At 48.9% G+C, this 21,898-nt stretch overlaps 1 protein-coding gene across 4 annotated transcripts; it reads right to left on the bottom strand.

Moving 5' to 3' along the window:
• Positions 1-255: 255 nt before the first annotated feature.
• Positions 256-10,349, bottom strand: HDGF (heparin binding growth factor). 4 transcript variants are annotated; one of them, XM_072946350.1, is made up of 6 exons: positions 9,931-10,349; positions 3,479-3,555; positions 3,196-3,334; positions 2,321-2,506; positions 1,815-2,035; positions 256-1,619 (listed from the first exon to the last, which is right to left on the bottom strand). In XM_072946350.1, exons 1-6 carry the CDS (start codon positions 10,015-10,017, stop codon positions 1,613-1,615), a joined length of 717 nt encoding a protein of 238 aa, XP_072802451.1. In that variant the 5' UTR covers positions 10,018-10,349; the 3' UTR covers positions 256-1,612. The 4 variants fall into 4 exon arrangements, with proteins under 4 accessions (XP_072802451.1, XP_072802450.1, XP_072802452.1 ...); XM_072946349.1 differs by lacking the exon at positions 9,931-10,349 and adding an exon at positions 9,201-9,220; XM_072946351.1 differs by lacking the exon at positions 9,931-10,349 and adding an exon at positions 6,702-6,841.
• Between the last annotated feature and the right edge of the window lie 11,549 nt (positions 10,350-21,898).

Raw genomic sequence — 21,898 nt, 5'->3', positions numbered from 1 at the left:
AAAACTTCCCAGGTGCTTACGGGGGAATTGTGTTAAACAGTGGGTGGGCAGAAGTAGAATGAATGGTACAGTTTATTCTGTGACTTTGCCCTCATGTAGAATTTTAGTTATTTCTAACAGCCTGAGAATGGAAGAGAAGACTAGCACCCCTTACCTCAATCTGAGAAGTGGACTTGGAAATCATTTGCATTCCCTTTCCCCACTCCCCTCTTCAGTTTACCAATATACCCCCAAAGAACCAGTCAAGATCCAATGTAGTAATCAATGGGTTTTATTTTCCTAGAACTTAAATCATCTACGGTTCTCAGAGCTAAACTTCCAAAGCTACAGTCAGCAATTTTTCTTCAGAGCCCAAGGGGAGGGACAAGGGCGAGAGAGACAAGAGACGGAGGAGAGGCATGGAGACCACTAGAAATAGGTTGGGAGAGGGCACTTATTTCCCTCTGGCCTCTCAGTGGGTTACAAATCTGATCTGGTGACAACACTGAGGGACCAGGTGGGGGTATGTGGATGCAAAATGACACCAGAAGGAACACCAAAGCCCCAACTACAAAAAGAAAAGTCATCAAGCCCCAAACAGAAGGGGAGCCTCCCAGTGCACCTCAGAAATGGGGGCAACAGTGGGGGAGAAAGGAGCAGAGTGGGGGAGCACACAAAGGGATGGTGGGGGTCTTTAAAATTTTTTTTTGTAATTTTCTTTTATTAAAAACATTTCCTCAAAAAATGTGTCTTTTCCTTTATGTCTGGGTGACGTTATGTGACTATAGGCTGGCCTTGAGCATTGTGGGGAGAGGGAAAAGGGCAGCTAAGGGTCTCCCCAGGGCATCCCATCCCTGGCTCAAGACCTAGAGGCGGATGGATACTCCTCAACATTCCTACCTAAGCTGGGTGAAATCAACTCTTCACATCTCAGGTCCTTGGCCCAAAGAACTTGGAAGCCCCAAATATTCTGGTGATAAAAGGTAACTCCCCTAACACCTGGGGTTGGCAAAAGAATGGGCATTGCCAATCATCAAGGATTTATGGAAGGGAGCTCCTCCCCTACAAGCTGTCCCATTTTCCCTGAATCTAGGCAGCTGGGATAATAGGTGTGGGAGGAAGGGACAGGAACTCAAGAAGATGCCATCCTCCTGCCCACCCCCACCCCCAATTTGAAGATTGCCCCTCCCAGACCCCAGAAGCCCACCCTGCTGCTAATTCTTCATCCTGTCCACTCCTAGCCCTGATCCCAACCAACCCAGAGGTCTAGAATGCCTGGGAGAGCAGGGGAGGGGTGTCAGGTATGGAAATAGCCGGGCCAGGCCCAAACAAATACCCTGGGAAACAGCTCCAGGCAGGGAGGGACACAATGGCCTCATCTCATCCCACAGAGCAGAAGACATGGACCTGACTCAGGTCACAGGGGTGTGGGGACATGGAGGTGAGGGCCAAATAGCCTGCCTCATCCAGGTCAATCTCCAAGGGCTGAGCTCAGAAGGGGCAGAGTGAATGGAAGAGGAGAGTGAGTTGGGGTGGGGAAGGGGTTCCCAGTTTGCAGGCCATGGCCAGTTTCCCCAGTAGCACCCAGACAGCAGCAGGAACGGGGCGGGGGCTCCTCTTGAAACATTGGTGGCTACAGGCTGCGGGGGAGGGTTGGAGGGGAGAAGGGTTAATGGTGTGGCCTTGGCCTGGCCAGGCCCCAGCCAGTGCAGGTCTCCTGGGAGAGCCCACCCTGCCTCCCGAGAGGCTGACTGCTACAGGCCCTCCTCCTCCTCCTCTCAGCAGGTGGCTGGGCCCTCCCAGCCCGACTGCCACAGGGCAGGGGGCACACTCACCTCTCGTGATCTCTGATGCCCGGGGCCTCAGCATCTTCCTTGGCAGCCTCTTCCTCTTCTTCCTCCTCTTCCTCCTCCTGAGGAGGCCCCCGGCCAGAGCCAGGCTCAGAGGGGGTGCTGTTCTCTGCCTCCACAGGAAGGGGCCTCTCACCCTCCAAGGTGGCCACCTCCTTCTCCTCCCCTTCCGGGTCTTCTGCCTCCTTGGGACGTTTGGGGGAGTCCTAGGCAGGATTGGCAGAGACGAGGTGGGCTGAGACTGGAGAGGGAGGACACCAGCCACCCACCCGGGCCTCCCCCTCCTTTCCCCAAGGCTCCTTCCTGGGCAGACCCACAACCCCTCTCCAGCCCTCTGGTGGCTGAGATGTCTCCCGTGTCCCATCTTCTTAGCAAGGGACACCCCATGACTAGGGGCTGAGTCTCTCAAACTGGGCACTCCCTGAAGAAGTAGTAATCTCTCTCCTCAGACTGGGAGCCTTGGTCCTGGGCCCCAGGTAGGGGACAGTTACCTCCAGCAGGTCCCCCGCTCTCCTCTTCAGCGCCCCCTTCTCGTTCTTCTCCTTGGTCGGCTCATCGATGACCAGCTTCCCTTCCTCATCACTGCTACCCTCAGCATTCCCCTTCTTGTCGCCATCACCCTCGGTGGCTTCGGGCTCTGGCTCAGGCTCTTCCACACAGCTCTTTTTCTGGGAGGACTGCGGCAGAGACAGCAGAGGCTGAGTGGCACCAGCGGCTGCCATGCTGGGCCCCCTCCCAAGGCCCCTCCCTCGGCCACTCACTCCTTCCTTCTCCCACCTCTCCCCCGCCCCCACCCAGGTGCCCAGTCTCACGAGTGATTTGAGACCCACCTCTGTCGGATTAGCCCCGGGGTAAACCCACTGGCCGGGCAGGCAGGGCTCTGTGCAGGAGGGGGGAGGGCTGGAGCAGGAGGCAAAACCTCGGGTCAACTTCTCCCAAAGGGAGCTGGGACCCTTTCCCCGCCAACCCCCGCCCCCCACCCTCCCGCCTCATCCTGCCCGGCTCACGAGCACCTCCTCCTGGAAGCCTTTGTGGAAAGAGTTAAGGCCACGTTCTACACTCACGCTGGGCCCACCAAAGGCCAGTCCTCACTTACCGCCTCCATCCTGTTCTCGCCCCCCCAGGCGCTGTCTAGTGAGTTGCCCCTCACCACGGCTACACCACACACCCACACTACACTCCTCCCCTCTTGCAGGAGGCCTCCCCCGCCCCCCACCCAACGAGCTCCTACTCTGAAAGCCCTGGTGTTTGGTTCTGAGCCAGCCCCCCCGTCCTAAAGGCTAAGCATTGAGTGTGGGCCCGGGGCTCCCGGCGCCTATGGCCACACCTGCTTTCCAGGGGGTCTTCGGGGCAGATGGCAGCTCACCTGGTAGCCAGAAGCCTTGACAGTAGGGTTGTTCTCGATCTCCCACAGCCCTTCGCTGAACCCTTTCCTCTTGTTGGGCTTGCCAAACTTCTCCTTGGACTCCTCGTAAGGGAAGAGGTCTTTGGGGCCCAGGAATGCCCTGATGAGAGATGGGAGACTGTCCTCTCGAGCCCCTCCCTGCCTCTGAGCTGCGTAGCCCGACAGGGAGGGGTCACCATCACCACCACTCTTTCCCCCAAAGTGGTCCACCCGTGGCCCACCCTGCCTCTGCCCCCTCACTCACGTCTCGTGGGTCCCGAAAAAAAAGACTTGGTATTTGTTTGCTGTTGATTTCACGGCAGCCTCGGGCATCTCATCAATCTGAGAGCAAGAGGAGGAAAGTGAGCGTGAGCTGGAATCCTGAGGTCAAGATTTGGGGCGAGGGGTGGGGGGCTGACCTCTAAGGCACTTTTGTTAAAAGTCAGCCTGTTGGGGGGGGGTAGAGGGTGGGAAGGGATAGACTGGGATTTCAAAATTGTAGAATAGATAAACAAGATTACACTGTATAGCACAGGGAAATATATACAAAATGTTATGATAAATCACAGAGAACAAAATGTGACAATGAGTGTGTATATGTCCATGAATGACTGAAAAATTGTGCCGAACACTGGAATTTGACACAACACTGTAAAATGATTATGAATCAATAAAAAATGTAAAAAAAAAAAAAAGTCAGCCTGAGAGGGACCCAGGACTTCACCAAGGTGATTTCTGAATCATTTTTAGCAGTGGAACTTTGTTCCAAAGAAGTCAGACATAAAAAAGCCCAGCAGAAACCCCAGAGTTACCAACCCCCGCCTTCCTTCACAGCTCAAGAAACAGATCCTGTCCATAAAGTTCCATGTCTTTGCCATCACCTTGGCCCAACCACTGTCACTTCTTGCTTGGACTAAAGCCACAGCCTCAATCTCTGTCTCCATTCTAGCCCTACTACAGCCCATTCTCCACATCGCAGGCAGAGGGGGCCTTTCCAAACGTTGACCAGGCATTTTGTCTCCCAGCTTGAAACCTTTTCAGAACTCTAGGGCCCACCCTTTCACCTCTCCTCCATAATGCCTCCATAATGTCTGAATTCCAGTGCTACCACTTGTACTTGTATGACCTTGGGCAACTTACAGAACTTGTCTCCTCATCTGTAAAACCGAGATAGTTATGGTACTGAAGCCACAGGGTTGTAAGGATTAAGTAACCATGACTTGACATGTACATCCCGAATACATGCTTGCTGTCCTCCTCCTCTCCCAGGACACTGCCCTTCTGCTCTCTGCTCTGGCCACACTGGCCTTTCAGACTCCTATACTAATTCCTGACCAGCCTTCCAACCTCAGCCTCACCATCACTTCCTCCAGAAATCTTCCTCATCTCTCCTAACCTGGTCCGTTTCCCAGATGAAACTCTCTTAGCACCTCTCCTTCATAGTGCTTTCCACAATTCCAATTTTACAGATCTTCATGTTATCATTTGATTAATGCCTATGTGGACTATGCCTGCCCTGAGATCAGAGAGGTCTGTTTTCATGCCCTAGCACACAGTAAGTACACAACAAAGATTTGCTGAATAAATCTATGAAACAGACAAAAGCAGACTGCTCTGGTTAAAGAGGAAGGGTAAGGCCAAGGGGCTGCCTATTCAATATCCCTCCATCAGCAGCAGCTTCAGAAAAGACTTCTGGGGAACACTTTGAAAGTCATGCGATATAATCAGTCTCATTTTACAGACAAGGAAACTGAGGCCCAGAAAAGAAAAGTGATTTGCCCAAAATAACAGGGCAAAAGGGCAAACTGGTGAAGGCTAGATGTTAGAATAAGATCTCCTGACTTGATCTTCTGCCCCACATGTCCTGAGGGCCATAAGGGGTGCTGCAGTGAAGAAGGTACAGAGGTCTGAGGTCAGAGAAATGGTGAAAGGCAGTGGTCCAGACAGCCTCTCCCAGATCAGGCCGTGAAGCCCAGGCCAAGCTGGGCTGGGGAAGTTGGGGAGGACTACAACTCCCAGCAACACTTGCAGCAGCCCCAGCGGCCTGGGCCTGGCTTCCCGCCGGACAGAGGCCAGGTGGCCATGTTGACTGGGGCCCCAGGCGCAGATAGGAAAGAGACAGACAGGCCAAGGCAGTGATTAACAGAGACTAGTAGAGAGTGCCTGACTGGGGGCCTGGGGAGACAGGGAGGCTGGGTGGTTGGAAATAAGCTGAGACACACCCAAGAGAGGGGGCGGAACCCTGGGCAAGCAAGCGTCTGAGGGGCATCTTGCTCCAGACATGGAGTCTTCAGGCTCCTGAGCCCCTCCCCCCTTGCCCTGTGGCCTCTGGGGACAGAGGTCCAGCCCCTCCCCCCAGGAAGGCCCAGCACAAACTGGGCCCTCCCCACGACCTGGAGACGCTAGGGTGTGAGAACAGGGGGTGGAAAGGCATGTTGTCCCCCACCCCAGCTCGATCCCCATCACCATGACAACCCAACCCCGCCCCCAGGGCCACTCAGCAACCAGGAATGTGACTGCCCCTCCCCCCAGGCCCTCTCTCCAGATTGGGGAGGAGGGGACACTAACACACACCCCACCCCCAAGCCTGGAGTCTGGCACCTGGGTCCCTGGCTGTGCCTGAAACCACAGCTAGGGCTGAGGGCCGGGCCCTCTTCAGGAAGCCAGAGCTGGGGTGTGGGCTGGGGAGGAGCCAGTCCTCAGCCAGGACACCTGGGTTCTGTTGCCAGCTAGCTCCCCACTCTCAGAAGGGGAAGCAAAAAGCAAAATGAGAGCCTCCTGGGCTTAGAGATCCCAGGAGACAGGCATAGGACAATAATAGCAAAAGCCCTTTCCTCAGCCTCTTCTCAGCGGATCTTTGTGCACTAGGGCCGCAGCTGGGGGCTGGGGAGGTGGAGATCTAAGGGTGCTCGCTGGAAACTTCTTTGGGCTCTGCATTTTCAGTGCCCACACCTGAGCCAGGACATTAACAGGCTCGCAGGAAACATGAGATGAAAGGGGAAAAACTGAGGCTCAGGAAAGGAGGTAGGGTGAGTGAAGAAAGAGAAGATATGAGGTTCTCTAAGCTCAGACAAGGCCAAGTAGCACCCTGACCATCAGTCTCTTTTCCGTGGGAAGCAAACTCAGAGAGGTAGCTGAACATTGTGACAGGGGATCCAGGAGGCCACCAGCTGCCCAGCCTCAGGGGCGGGGGAGAAACAAAAGAATGGATGGGAATTAAAAATAGACAGAACGAGACACACCAGATATACCCGCCCTGCTGACTTCCAGCCAAATAAAGGGTTGGTCTAGATGAAAGAGGGAGGCCACGGGCCTGAGTAGACAGACGGGCATCTCCCCGCTTGAGTGCAGGTACCTGTGGAGGAAGGGCCAGAAGTATACTCTTTTCACTTAATGGAATCTCCAACCCCTTACCCCCAAAATGGGAGAAATCCCTTCTGTAGTGGCCTCTTCATCCTTCAAGCTACAAAGGAAATGTCTTTTCTTACATTTGGAAGTGAAGGTCGGTTCTTCGTCAATGCAGAGGACATGAGGTCTCAGGGGAGGCCTGTACCCCCAATACAGACATGTGTCTCCCAGGCGGTGCCTTTATATCCAGGCTGTGACTCAGAACAAGTGAGTCAAGGCTAAGTGGGTCAGGGTGGGGCCAGATGAATGCTGGGGATCCCACTGTACCTCCTCCGCTGGCCAGCAGGGGAGGGGGCTCTGCTACTTCTCAGCCATTTCAGGAATCCTGGAGAGTTACCTCTCCCCAGCTAGGGTTCACCCACTCCCTCCCCTGCCCTTCTGCATTTGCCTGGTTCTATCAGACACGCCTGAGCACTGGAAGTCTCGTCCTCCCAGATCCTATAGACACCCTCAAAGGTCTGAAGAGGAATCCGAAGTTCCCAAGTGAGGAGTGGGGGAGACGGGGACTGAACACCTCTCCCCTAGCCTCAGACCAAATACAGGCCTAGGGGCGCCTACTCAGCACGTAGAAAGGCAGCAGAGAAGGCTAAGCCCACACTGACTGCCAGCCAGGGTTCTGACCACCACACCCAGGGCTCAGGCCCGGCCTGACCCAGGAACCGGAAAATCTGGGGCAGGAGACAGTTGGGGCCAGGAAAGTGTGGCAAGCCCAAGAGGCAGAAAAGAGAAGGTGGTGCCTGGGTGTGGGGGAGGGGCAGAGGGCGGAAAGATGGGTGAGGCCCTCTGGCTGCTCAGGTTTTCTGGGACTGTGAAATAGGAAGTGGAGAAAGGAGGAAGGAACCTAAGGGGAAAATCCCTGAGTCTTGGAGGTTAACTGTTAAATGCTTGGAGATCCCCCAGGAAGTCAGGGAGGAGGAAGAGGAAAGGAGAAGGTTAAGATGGAATCACACCATCCTTCCAGGCAGGTCTTGCCTACCACGTGGCCTCTCTGGCTGGACTCTTTAAGCACTGGGCTGTTCTAGTCTCACCCAGGGTCAGCCGTCCTCCCCAGAAGCAGGGGTTGAGGAAGGAAAATCCACACAGTAGCCTTCACCATGGCTGAGGACTCTGGTTGCCTATTAGTCAGCAAGGCCCCCCTACTCCTTCCTCCTTCATCTCAGGAGGGGCCACCCCACAGACTAAGATAGCATCCAAGGATGGTGAGGAGACTTAGATTTGTCTGTTCTTGTGGCTTTCAAGTAGAATGTATTTGGGAGATAACAGCCCTGGGTGTACCACTCCCTGCAATTGTCACAACCAAGAGCCAGAGCACAGGCAAAGGGTGGGGTCCTATCTCTTTGGGATCCAGTCTGATCTCCCTCCCCCAGCCCTAACTTTATCTAGAGCGTAAGGCCTCAACAGAGCAAGAGACTCTGCCTCCCTGTCCCACTCTTCTGTCCTGGAGGCCGAGAATGAAAAGAAGAAATGGATGGCATCCCCAGTCCCAGGCGCTGCCCCCACTCCAAAGGCCACAGGAAACCTGAAGGTCTTCCTCACAGGGGCCAATGTGGGTCCCTATGTGTTCCCCCTACCAAGTCTCTCTTCCCTGCAACCCGAAAGGGGTCCCGGCAACCCACATTCCAGCTGAGCCCCCTCCCTAGCCTCTGAACTTTGTCCCACCCCCAGGAGGTAGGAGCAGTAGAGACCTGGGTTCAGTTCTTGCCCTGCCCACCAGGCCCTTGGCATTTGGGTCAAGAAGCCAGATGGATCAAAGGTGCTGGGTAAAGTACACGAGTGTTCATACACCACACACATACATGCACACACAAGGCAGTCTGTGGCTGCTTCCTCACACTAATCCCTGCTCGTAGTCCCCTAGAAGGCCCTGGAAGCTGAGAGAGCCCTGCTTCTCGCTGTACTTCACTCCCATTCTAGAGGCCAGACATCTATAAATTCGAGGGAACAAGGGGCTTCCTGCATACGGGATTAAGCACATTCCTCAGGAGAGGGTACAGAGTGAGAAAGGGTCTCCTGGATTTTCTCGGAGTGGCCCCAAAACTGGTCTGGACACTCTGAACAGGACCCAGGCGAGCCTGGGACAACTTCCTAAGCGCAGAGCAGAATGAAGAGACACAGGCTCACGCAGAGAAGGGAAACCCACAGCCATAAGGCAGTTCTGCACTTGGCCCCCTCAGCCAGAAGACTCCCTCCTTCTACTCCTCTCTGGATTTCTTTCACTCTGCAAGACTCCTATACCCTAGGGCTAATACCAAAGGCCTCTCTCTACACCAACTCCGAAATAAGCTGCCAGAGGCACTGCCCGCTGTGTCTTCCCCCAACCTTCTTCAGCAACCTCCCTTACTAACACCTCACTCCACCTGTCTCAGTTCTTAGGGGAAACATGATGAATGCGCCAGGCTGGGCTTTTGGGCCCCACCCTCCCACCTGGCCAGGTGCTGTGGTGGGGGGGCACCTCATATTGGCGGGCTGAATCAACCACATGGCAGACTGGGCCGTTCTGGCGGGAGAGTCTCAAAAATGGAGAGAAGAAAGTCGGATTGCCCCCACCTCTACCAAGAAGCAGTCTGGGCTGGACTTACCAATCCCACAAGGGCTCTGCCACCTTCGGCCCCAAATTTGATTTGGCAGCCTATGGAGGAATTATTTTTGTGGGGCTAAGGAGTGAAGAGTACTAGCGGGTAATTTCCAAGCCAGACAGACCCCCTCTTCTGCCGCCCCCCAACCATCCCTCGACCCTCCCAACTTTAAACCTCTTACGGATGCCCCAAACCAAAGTTTTCTAGACGCAAACTCCGCCTCCATCTATCTTTCTCTTTCTGGGATGAGATCCTTCTCAACCGTTTAGTCCAAGAAGATAAGAGTTTGAACTGGGGGCACCAATCAGTGAAGAAACTGGGGGTCTCTAAGGGGGTCCCTGAGGGGGGTGGCGGTGGCGCCTGGGAGGAGTTACATGACTGGCCCAAACCCAGGCAGCGCGCCCGAAACCGCTGGGAGTATGGGGGCTGAGGGCGGAACCGAGCACGCGGAGCCGGGGGCCGGGAAGTGACCGGCGCCCTGGGATCCCCACGCTGCGCACCAGCCACTACGCGCGGAAGCCGTCTGGCCAGGTGTTCGCCGCCGCGCCACCCCCCCCCCCGCCGCCTCCACCATTATATAACCGGGGGGGTGGGCTTGGAGGAGCTCAGCAAAGAGTGGGGGACTCCGACGCCCCTCGCCCCCACCCCCTCCACGCGGAGCGCTCGTGCCCTCCCGGGTGTTATGCAACCCAAGCCTGAAGGGGGATAGGGGGCGACGGGCCGCGCTGCTCACCCGGGCCGGCCAGTGTGGGTAGCCCTTCATCTTGGCGAACACCAGGTCCCCGCATTTGTACTCCTTCTGCCGGTTGGATCGCGACATGGCGGGGCTCCGGGCGCCCCGGGCTCCGCGCCGGGCCGGGAAGCGCGAGCCCAAGTTTGCGCGTGCGGCGGTGGCGGCGCCGCTCCGCTCCGGCCCTCGCGCGGCCCCCGCCTCGATGGTGGCCCCCGGCCCGAGCTCCGGCGCGGCCACGGCGTCTCCGCCCGCGCTCCGCACGGACGGGGCGGGCGCGGATCGGGGGCAACGCTCCGGCGCGGTGGGTGCGCGCTCGTGCAGTTGTTTGTGTTTGAAATTCAATTGCTCCCTCCTCTGCGCGAGGCCTCTTCCTCCACCCCCCGCCCGGTCCCCACTCCTCCTCTTCCCTCCTCCCTTTCCCACTCCTCCTCCCCCAACTCCGCACTCCCTCCCGTGGCGGTTTGATGCGTGCAGCTTCTTGACACCCCGTGCCTGTCACAGCCCGACGCCCAACCTGGAGCCGCCTGGCGGCGCGCGGCGACACAGGCATGAAGAGCCGATCGCCGAGCACGCCGAGCAGGCTTTGTGTGCCCGCTGTCGGTGGGTGCCCGCCCGCCCAGGAGGAGCTGGCGCCCGGCTGGACGGAGCGGCCTGGCGCCCCTCCCCCGACCCCGCGGGGTGCTCCCAACCGCGGCTGCAGCGCAGTCAAGGGTCGTCGTCTACCCGCAGTGCCTCGCTGCCCTCGGTTGCATCTCCATCCACGAATGTGTTCTGGGCGCCCGTGGTGCTTGGCAGCGTGCTGGGCGCCGGGAAGTACACTGAGGTTCGCCCTGGGCCTCGATGTGCTTACAGTCAATGGCCTAGGCCCCGAAACGTCGGGGATTTGTGCCCTACTATGGCCTCTGTGGAAGAGGAGAGGCTCGAGTTTGGTAGACAGGAGGTGTTCGGGGGGGTTGTGGCACAAAGTGGCCATGTTCCAGGTGCCTTAGATAGGTATTGGTTCTCTATGCTACTTCCTGGCAAGAGAGATCTGGCTTTACCACTAGGTAAGCCCACAAAGATGGACTCTGTACTAGTGGGAGGAGACAGCAGAGTACCAATAAATCCCAAACCATCGATAAAATATGAAGTGACTACCTCTTGCGGGATGAACGTGGGGGAGAATCTGGGAACGCTTCACAATGGTGGTGACTTTGAGTTGGACCTTAAAGGATCAGTATGATTTTGCCGAATTCCAGACACTACATTTTAGCCTATGTGGATGTTAAGAACTCATAGAACCAAAACTTGAACTCAGATCTCTTACCATTAAGCCAAACAAGACTTTACTATAATTACATCTTTGATTTGCTGTCACTGTATTGGTCTTGGATTTGCCGAAATTCCAGACATCTACAGTCTCTTAGAAGTAAGATTTGGTTCTTACGTTATAGCATGTCCAAATCCTTAAAATTTTGCAACAAAATATTCTAGGTTTGAATGGATAAAATATGCATGTTTTTCTTCCCACAAGTTTCCTGATCCTACTTCAAAGCATATGCAAAGGCTCCCTGTGAAAGAAGGGCAGGCTGAAGCCAAAAGGCCCAAGTATACATTCCTATCCAGCTGTTCACCAGTCATTAGAACGTGGGCTACCCCCTGAACTTCTCCCTGAGCCTCAGTTTCCTCAGTTGTGAGATGGGATCACATTACTCTCTGCCAACATCACAGTCATGCATTGGCTGCTTATTATCGGAGGCCTGAAGTTGTTCCCTACAGTTCTTAATATCCTTATGGATTGTCCTTATACCCATGACAATGCATTTCAGGAGTTTTGCCTTTCTAACAGTGTGGCCTCTCAGTGTAATTCTGCCTTATGATAGGAGTTGCTCTGGCCCTGTTCACAGGCACTTCAGGCCCCAGGCTGCTGGCAGAGTGGGACACTCTGCAAGGTCCTGTTGCAATAAAAGAGCCATGCATGCCCTCAGCCACAGACTTGACGATTTGTTTCAATAGCAAATCCGAACTTGTTGCAACAGGGCAGCTAGATTCCAGTGGTGTTTACTCTACCATGCATTCCAGTTTGAAATGCAGTCAGCTTAATGGTCCAGATTCTGTCAGGCTAATACTTTTCTTTGTTGTTCTTATTGTTGTTAAGAGAGAATCTTGTCACAAGTTCTTAGAGATGTTTTAATAAATCCAGTGACACAATTGGTTTCCTTTTAGTGTCCAGGCCAGTATTATAAATATGCTGTTTCAGCGCAGCAAGCATATTTTTAATTTGTTTTCCAATTTAGCGCACCCCAACTTAGTTAAAATCAAGAGTCCCATCCTTTGCCCCACTTTGTTGCATGGAGGTGGCAATAAGGCTTCTTAAATTCTTTTTGCCAAGTCTCTTGGGCCTGTCATTCAGTCCTTCATGCAGATGCTGGTTGCAATAAAACAACCTGTGTTCCCTTTGTTGCAGTAATCTCCTAGGCCTTCATTGCAATTCAATATCCAAGTTCTCCTTACAATAACATCATCAACTAACTCACAGCTGCCCCTAACAACCAAGCCAGGAGCCGCAGAGGGTCAGTTACACTGGCAGCGGGCACAAGCCTGCTTCCCCTGGGATTCAGGTCCGCCTTAGTGCTTTGCATGCAGGCTTTAATGTGCAAATGAATCACTTGGGGATCTCTTAAAAAGCAGATTCTAATTCAGTAGGTTTGGGGAGCCTGCATTTGTATCTCATCACCCAAGGTGCTGTTTCTGCTGCTTTGAACCTTCATTTGAGTAGTAAGTTCTAAAACACACGGTCACAGGCCCCCAGACTGCCAGCCCAGCTTGGAACCAGTTCACAGATGTCTCAGTGAAATGATTCTTTTGATGCTGGTGCTTGACTCCACATTTGTGTGGGAGAGAGGTCAGGACAGAAGTTAGTGAACTTGGGGCCCCAGAGCAGAGAAGACTTATGGGTGCAGATCTGGCTCTAGAGTTCCAAAGTGAGTCTGGAGGAGCAAGATCAGGGAAGATGGTGGCGGGCTTATTTCTGTCCACGTCGGGGAGGGGTAGCTGATACAGCTGCAGGGGGACGGAGCTTAGAGTCGAGAGGAAGAAGCAGTGTGGTTTAATGGAAACAATCTGTGTTTGCATGTCAAGGGACCTGGGTTTGAGTTTTGCTCTTGGCAAATGGCTTATCTAGAATTCCTAAATAAAATTTTCTTCCGTTGCAAAACTCCTAATGCAAATAGCTACCTTATATGAGGTAGGAGAAGATCAACTGCGTGAAAACCTTACCTGCTCATTAGGTTCAAAGAAAATGTCCACTTCCTTCCCTTTACCTCCTAACAGAGAGTTGAGGGAGGAGAGGAGGATGGGTAGTTTAGACCAGTGTTTTTCAAAACCACCTCCATTGCCCACTCCCACCCAAGTCACCCAAAGTAAAAGAGTATCTGTGCTTTTGTGCATTTTACAAGGAGTCAGAGACAACAGGGTCTGAGTACCCACTCTGGCACCGTGTCCCACTGTTATCATTTTAGGAAAACTACTTAACTGCCCCCAGTCTCAGTTTGCATGTCTGTAAAATGGGTAAGTTTCAGTTTCCATGTCTGTAGAAAAAGGATTGTGATGAGGATTGAATGAATTCATGTATTTTAAAAAGTGCTTTGAACAGAGCCAGGAACATAGTAAGTGCTTGATAAAATCCATTATCACTATATTTATCATATTAGCTTTTGAGTAATATTTAGTTCAAGGGAATGGGTTCCTTTGGATTGAGCTTCTTCATACTAGCCTTATGCCCTAGTAAAGCTGGCACTATGACAGTGGGTATAGGTGTTCACATGGGCTTTGGGAGCCCAATTACCTGGGTTTGAGTCCCACTCCACCACTTACCAACCATGTAACCTGCAGCAAGTTACTCAACCTTTCTGTGCCTCAGTATTCTCATCTGTAAAGGGGGAGGTTGAGAAATCAATTAATATGTATGATATATGTAAATGCTTAGGACAGTGCCTGGCACATCATATGCACTACTGGCTACTCTGTGTTAGCTATTAGCTGTTAGTATAATAATGTTAGCTATTTTTCCTAAAGATGCTTATGTTTTATAACAACTCTGCTATATGCATAATATCCTGCATAATAAAAATATTGTTTTTTAAAAGGAGGATTCTTTTTTTTTAAAGTGAAAATCATTGGATTTATTCTCTAAAGCTATTCTAATATATGTGACTATTTAAACTTAAATTGATTAAATATTCCCTTCCTCAGTCATATAAGCCACTCTTCAAGTGTTCAGTGGCTTCATGTGGTTATTGGCTACTGTATTGGACAGCGCATGGAACATTTCCATTATCACAGAAAGTTCTATTGGACAGCGCTGTTTCAAGGCAATGGCTTTCTACTTGAGCCCTATATTAGAGTCACTTGAAGAGTGCAAGGAATACCAATGCCTGGGCCCGATTCCCCAGAGTTTAGATTTAATTGTTTGACAGTGGACGCTATTAAAGGGTTTAGGCAAGAGAGAAACATGAGCAGAAGTGAACTTCTAGAAGCTTCATCTGGAGGCAGCACAGATGTGGAGGGGCTTGCTAGGTCAGGGGAGAGGGTACCACAGTGGTCCCTACTGCGGGACGTGTGACCCGGCATGTGGAAGGACTACGAAGGCTCCCAGGGAGCTATGTTCCTGGGTTGTCTTCTCTGCTTTTCCAAGAACTGTGGGTGGTAATGGTTCCTGAGCCATCAAGGGCGAGAGCTTCAGCCTTCACAGAGCAGGAAGTAGTCAGAGCACAAAGTAGTCAGAGCACATCAGGATCCCCAGGAGCTGTAGACGACGCATAAACACTTAAGTTATTTTTTTGTATATGTAATGAATATGTGTATATGATACAAAATTTAGGAAGTCAAGAAGATAATTCAGTGAAAAGTCATCTCCATGTTACCTCTTCCTGTCTGCCTTGCCACCACAATTGCTTTCTCAGAGGCAAAAAATTACCAATTTTGTATGTATTCTTGTAATATTCTCTCTAATTTTCAAGCAAATGTAGAGCTATCTATTTCCTTCCCGCAAATGGTGGCATCCCATATACATTGTTCTGCACTTTACTATCTTCCACTTAACAACAGATCTTGGAACTGCCTCCATTTCAGTCCACGACCATCTGCCCCATTCATTTTAACGGTGGCATAATAGTTCACAATATTTCTGTGTCGTAAGCAATTTAATCAGTCACCAGGTGATGGGCATTTACTTGTCTCCTTTCTTTTGATAATACCAACCGTGCTACAGTGAATAATACTGTACCACTGTACCATTTCACCTCACTTGGGGGTGAGGATCCTCACCAGTTTTCTCTCCAATTTGCAAGATGAAAAAGGTCATTCACAGCAACATTATTGGCAGGAATTTGCTGACAAGTAGTGTTGGAAGTAACCTTGCTGGGGCGTCTAAGGCTGGATGAGAGGCCCGCCATTTTGTACAGGCACAAACCCCAGGTTGGTCCCTAAGACTTAAAGGAATGAGATCTGCGGCCAGGTTCAGGCCGAGAGAATTGCCGTGGCTCTGATCATGTCTGGCCACATTCTTCAGCCCTCTCCCACTGAGGGTATTGCTCTGAGACCCCAGAGACAGAGGCCTGGGGAGGAGAGGGGCCGGGACTTGCATATGGTGAGGAGGGGCCAAGGGCCCTTTTCTGGACTGATAAGATTGAGCCCTAGTAGGTTCTCTGTCCCTCCCTCTCTGGGGGAGAGAGCTTCCACCCAAATTGGGTGGCAGTTTTGGCCCTTCTGGAGGAGGCTGATTGTGGCTTTTGTGGGCACAGATGTCAGTGGGAGGTCATATTCTACCACCACATTGCCATGGGCTTGAGGTTTGATTCATTTGCCTCCACATCTATTCCTCAGGCTTTGGCAGGTGCCATGCCAGGCCCTGGGCCAGTGCTGCCGGAAAGGGGTGGGTCTGAAGATGAATAAGTGGCTGGCTGTGAGTAGTCTGGTCTCTAGCCCTCGGTTCTGTCAGTCATCCTGACACAGCCTGGTCCAGCTCTGACTTCAGTGTTCCAGTTTGGAAGTTTCTAGTTTTCTCACTCCAAATTCCACCCTTCTCTGCCCTCTTGCTTTTATTTTTTAAAATTTTTTTTCAAAGTTTGAATGCAAATCAATATAAGATTATTATTATTTTTAATAAAAGATTATTCAAGATTATCTGTATAAAAGAACATGTACAAATCAATAAAGAAAAGGACAGACAAACCAATAGAAAAATGGGCAAACTACATGAACAAGGGTTTCATATAAGGAAAAGAAAATATGACCAATACACTACTCTCGTGAGGGGACACTCAATCTCATTAGTGATCAGCAAAGGCTCAAATCAAGATCACAGTAAGAAACCATGTATACTCATTCAAGAGGCAAAAATTAAGAAGTCCAACAGTACCAGACGTTAGAAAATTGTGGTCAGAGACCCTTATATGTTGCTTTGGAAAGCAGTTTGGCCTCACGTTGTAACGTCTAAATTTCAGATACCCTGTGACCCACTATTTCCACTGCTAAGTGTATACACAGGAGAAGCCGCTGTGTGTGCACACTAGGAGCGATGGAGAAGAAAGAATATCATGAGTTTGTTCGTAACAGTGAAAACCTAGAAATAACTCCAATGCCCATCAGCAGGAGAATGGATAGTTCACTTGTCACATATTAATGCAAAGGAATGTTATTAAAGCAAAGAAAAAAAACAGATGTTCAATGTGGATGAAAATGTGGGTGAATATAAGGAATACAATATCAAGTGAAAAAAGTAATTCATTACAGTTTTATACCCTTTTGATAAAGTTAGAAACAGCCAAAATTGAACAACACATTTTCAGGAGAACCTATAGTTGTGAGAAAATTATATATGTGTATAAACTATATATATAATATATAACATATAAATTATTTATATAATATATATAAACTATATATATATATATATATATACACACACACACATATACACAGAGGGAGCTAGAGAGGGAGAGAGAGGTTTTAGGACAATGGATACCTAGTACCTAGTGTTAGGGGGACTTGGGGGGCCTGATGGGGAAGGGGAACACAGAAAAGCACAAATCAGTAGCAATGGTTGGGGTGGTAGGCACATGCGTATTGATTATACACATATATATTTAATAGGTAAATCAACGAGGGTCATATGTGGATCAATGATGAAAGTAAATTAAGAACCAAGAATGTGAAAACGAATATATGTATGTATATGCATGACTGGGACATTGTGCTGTACACCAGAAATGGACACATTGTAACTGACTGTACTTCAATAAAAAAAGAAAGAAAGAAACACTGTTACCAGGAACTTTCAAATACTAATGTTTGTAGTCATGGGACTATTGTGATCACTAAAAACAATTTTAAAAAATGAAAAAAAATTAAACAGCCAAAATCACTTGCCTTCTCCTCATGAAATCCTAGGTGAGGGATCTGCTATAATTTCCATTATTCAGAGGGAAAAACTGAGTGCAGATTAAATCACTTCACATCACAAAGCAGGACATAGCTCTCTGCAGGATCCCAGGCTGTCCTCATACCCCAGGAGGCAGGAGCCTGGAGATGCCAAAAAAAAAAAAAAAAAAAAAGGAACCAAGGGTGATGGTAACTCCACTCCTGTGCTGGTTGCTGTTGTTTTACTGTCACATATGCCCATGGTTTAAAGAAGCAGAGTTCTACAAAGTTTTAATGAAAAACAGTGGTTCCAGCTCCCACTGCTCTCTATTCCCTCTCCAGGGACAACAACATTCAAACTATTTTAACTAATTTTTTGTGGATTACTTCCATATCTCTAAGCAACATGCTTTTATGGTTACTTTTTTGATTTATCATTTTAGGTATTATCTATTGAGGGGAAGCTGTGGAAGAGATGCAGAAGAGATTTCGCTCTTTCCTCTGTCCATCTCAGCCTCAAGGGCTCTTTTTGTTTCCAAACTCCCAATGTCCAAAAAGTGTTGCATCATCATTTCTGTTGTCTTAATATTCAATATTCATGTATCAGTCATATCTGAGCCACACTTTTCCTTCTATGCATAACATTTTGTTGCCCCTACATTGTTAACTGTTTTAATTTTTTTGTTTAGTTTTCTAGGTTCTTATTCACTAATTCAGCCACAAATTCTCCACCATTTCAATCTCTTCAGAAAATATTTAGACACACCAGATATACTATCAACTTCAACTTCTTGCTGACATCACTCCTCAAGCCTTCTTTCCCAATCCAGACTGACTGGTGGCCTTCTACCTCCAGGGCACAGCTGTCCTCCTGGAATCTCCGTTCCCCAGTATCCTGGGGTTTCCCTTCTGCTTTTCCTGTGTTGGAGACTGTGTTTCCTAAGTCCTAGGTGTTTCCTAGATGGTTAATCACCCCTTTTTGGATGGAACACGTCCTCCAGTAGCTTTCTGAGTAAAGGTGCTTAGAACAGAAATTTTGGAGAACTTACACACCTGAAAATGTCTTTATTCTACCCTCCCACTTGATTCAGAGTTTGGCTTGGTATTTTCCCCTCTGGATTTTGAAGCCCTTTCTCCATTGTCATCTAGCTTCCAGTGTGGCTGTTACAAAGTTTGAAGCCATTCTGTACTGACCCATTTTGAGAGATGTTTCTTTTCTTTGGGAGCTGAAACTTCATGATGGTGTTGATGCAGGAAAAACAGATGTGGGGCATGAGGAGGGCTGTGTCCCAGGTCTCAATGGAACCCCCTGGGATGTGCCCCGCCAAGTGTGGGTCCTTGGCTTAGTGCAGAAAAGAATTCAAGAGGGAGCCACCGTTGAGTAAAGGTAGATTTATTTAGAGAGATACATAGTGCACAGAGGTAGGCTATTTCTGAGGGCAAGAGAAAAGACACAGGGTATGGGAGTTGCGTGCTCAGCTTAGTAAAAGTAGATTCACACCCCATAGACAGTGTGGTCCGTCTTCAAAGATGAGGGGGCAAAATGGGCTGTGAGGGGCAGTGTTGCCAGTTTTTATGGGCTTGGTAGCTTCATATGCTAATAAGTGGGAGGACATTTCTAGCTACCCTCAGGAAGGGGCTGGGATTCCCAGGAATTTGGTCTTTGCCCACTCTTTGACCTTTTTTGGTCAGCCTTGGAACTGTCATGGTGCCTGTGGGCATGTTATTTATCATGCTAATATATTACAATGAGCAAATAATGGAGCTCAAGGTCTGCTTGAAGTCAAATCCCCTGCCATCTTGAGCCTCAAGGCCTACTGGGGGTTGAATCTTCCACCATTCTGGTGTCAATTGCTGTGTCATTCCTTGAATGGCTGTGCCCTGCCCCCATCCTTCCTGTCTCAGTTGGGTCCATTTTTATCTAGTATGCTGAGAAGTGGGTAGGTCCTTGCAATCTAAAACTCTCATCCTTCAGTTCTGGGAAATTTTCTGTAATTATTCCTTTGATGATTTCCTCTCTGTTTTGTTCTGTTTTGTTTTGTTTTTTTTCTTTTTCCTGTTCACTTTTTTAATAGAACTCTTATTATTCAAATATTGGACTTTCTGGGCTGATCCTCTGATTTTCTGAACTTTTCCCTTCCAACTCTTCTATGGAGAATTTTATTTTTTTTTTAAGCATTTTTTTTATTGAGTTATAGTCATTTTACAATGTTGTGTCATAAGTGAGAATTTTATTTATGCTCTTATATTCTTATTTCTCAAGAGCTCTATTTTATTTTCTGTGTGTTTCTTTTTTAAGGTATTCTGTTCTTGTTTCTTGTATACAATATTTTCTCTTGTTTATCCGAGAAAATTGATAAGTTGTGGAAGTTTTCTTCTCTCTGTACTTCCTCTATTTTTATTTCTATATTGTTTGTTTGTTTGTTTGTTTATTTATTTATTATTTCTTTCTCTTTGCTTTGTCCCCATCATCCATGTCAGAGTGCCTGCTCATGTGGGACTAAGTGGGGAGGGTATAGCTCAAATGGCAGAGTGCATGCTTAGCATGTATGAAGTCCTGGGTTCAATCCCCAGTATCTCCTCTAAATAAATAAATAAGTAAACATAATTACATCCTCCCAAAATTAAAAAAAAAAACTATTAAAAAAATACTGACTGTACTTCAAAAAATAAAAAATAAAAAATAAAAAGATTGAGGGACTAAAAAAGCCATCTTGTAACTCTGGGCATGTGGTTGGGGCTTGTCAGTTGAAACCCTGATGGTAGAGAAGTTTGTAGGGGGAGTCCCTGATATCAGGCTCCAGAGGTCTTTCCTCTTGGGCTGAACAGATTTTCCTGTGGAGGTGTTTTCTGATACCTAGCCTGGAGGGTAAAGGTCAGTGGCTAGTCTTGTGGGAGAAATAGGTCTGAGGTCTCAGTATTCCATGTGCGTATCACTTTAATTCCCTTGATTTCTGTAAAATACCTCTTCCCTTGACTGTGCCTGGTTTTCCCTACAGCAGAAACCCTCTGTTTTATTCCCTCTTGAAAAGAAAACAAAAAATAATAATAAAAACAACCTTCCTAATATTTTTTTCTGGGGTTTGGGAGAGGCAGTCTGCCTCTAGCATGAAATGAGGGAGGGGATTTTTGGATCTGTTTCTTAACCAGCTTGTAACCAGTCCTCATTTTTGTTCCTTTGCCTCCTCATTCACTTCTGGATGAAACCACTCCTGAGCCTTCTGAGGTTTTTGCAGATAGTTCAGATTGAGTCTCATCATTCCCCAAGGCCAGCTTGCTTTTCAGCTCTCTTCGATGCGTTTCGTTGGTGCATTTTGCTTTCCACCTTCCAAAATGTTAATGTGATCTCCTCTTCTGTCCCCATCGTTGTGTGTTTAAATCTTTTCAAAATGATCTTTAATGCCTTTTCAAAAAAAATACTGCAGTTGAAGTTTTAGTAGAATTTCAGGAGGGAGCCAAATTAGATGTCTATTTAATTCACTGTCTTTTACTGGGAGACTTTATTACTGTTATTACTACTTTTTTTGAATAGATAATACATACACTGGTTACAAATTTCTAAAGGCATAAAAGAGTATACCCTGAGAAATAAATTCCCTTCCCATCCCTGTCCTGAAATTTCTATTATCAATTTCTTGCATGAAAACAATCTTTTGAGGGGAAGGTATCTATCTATTAAGATAAAGCATTAATCTTTATAGTAAGAGAACCCTGCTTAAAAAAGAATTTGTCAAAAAAGGGCAGATCCTGGCCCTTTTGGGGTGTCTCTTCACTGCAGGGCAGCAAGATATGTTGATAAGGAACAAGGATAGTCATTTCCCTTTGAAAGTTTCCTTTTCTCTTAGGGTTCTAAATCATTTTACTGTGTGTTAATATCAGGTGTAGGGCAGGGCTCCTTCATACTCTATCCATTTTCCAAAAGAGGAAAGTGAGACTCAGAGAAGAGAAGTGACTGGACAAATTCACCAGAGTTGGCTGGGGAACTGAGATTCAAAAAACAAGTCAGCACTGTGCAAAGCATACTGGCTTCGAGGTTGGACTGGAAGGTCTATTTTCTCAGTGTGGTCCTCAGTGCATCTATCTGCTTTGCAATCAACTGAGAAGTTTCTTAAATATCCAGAGCCTCATTTATTGAAGAGAAATTTCTTAGGCTGGAATTTAGAAATTTGCATTTTTAAGAAGCTTAAGTTTTCCTAGTGATCTTAGGCACAATTCAAGTTTAAGAATTGGTAGGCAGAAAAAAATGCTCTGGGCATCCAGAGCAGGCAGCAAACAGATGGAGAAGGCGGCATGTGAATTTGTTGGTGAAAGCAGGGTGAGATTTAGACACATGGAGGTGGGGAGGAGGGGGTCATAGAAGGCTCTTGTCTAATGGAGAATTCACGCTTGGGCCTTTCACTGTCCTTTTGTTGTTGCCATCATCATCACCCTCCTCGTCATCCTTTCCATCTTCTTCTTTAGCCTCCTCCCCAAACCTTATGGGCTGAGCTCAGAACCTTCTGCTCTCTGGGAGCAGGGAGATGGAGCCCACACAAGATTGTTTAACATGTAAAGGACACACAGAGAC

The sequence above is a fragment of the Vicugna pacos genome, chromosome 21 (genome assembly GCF_048564905.1).
Source record: "Vicugna pacos chromosome 21, VicPac4, whole genome shotgun sequence".
Taxonomy (NCBI): domain Eukaryota; kingdom Metazoa; phylum Chordata; class Mammalia; order Artiodactyla; family Camelidae; genus Vicugna; species Vicugna pacos.
This window is presented reverse-complemented; position numbering and strand designations above follow the sequence as displayed.

What these genes read in the sequence shown, in the direction of transcription:
- HDGF (XM_072946350.1), bottom strand. Translation starts at nt 10,017, where the DNA reads ATGTCGCGATCCAACCGGCAGAAGGAGTACAAATGCGGGGACCTGGTG. An exon ending in ACCCACACTGGCCGGCCCGG is followed by an intron (nt 3,556 to 9,930) that starts GTGAGCAGCGCG and finishes TCTTGCTCTCAG; the next exon opens with ATTGATGAGATGCCCGAGGC. An exon ending in GAGCGGGGGACCTGCTGGAG is followed by an intron (nt 2,036 to 2,320) that starts GTAACTGTCCCC and finishes AATCCTGCCTAG; the next exon opens with GACTCCCCCAAACGTCCCAA.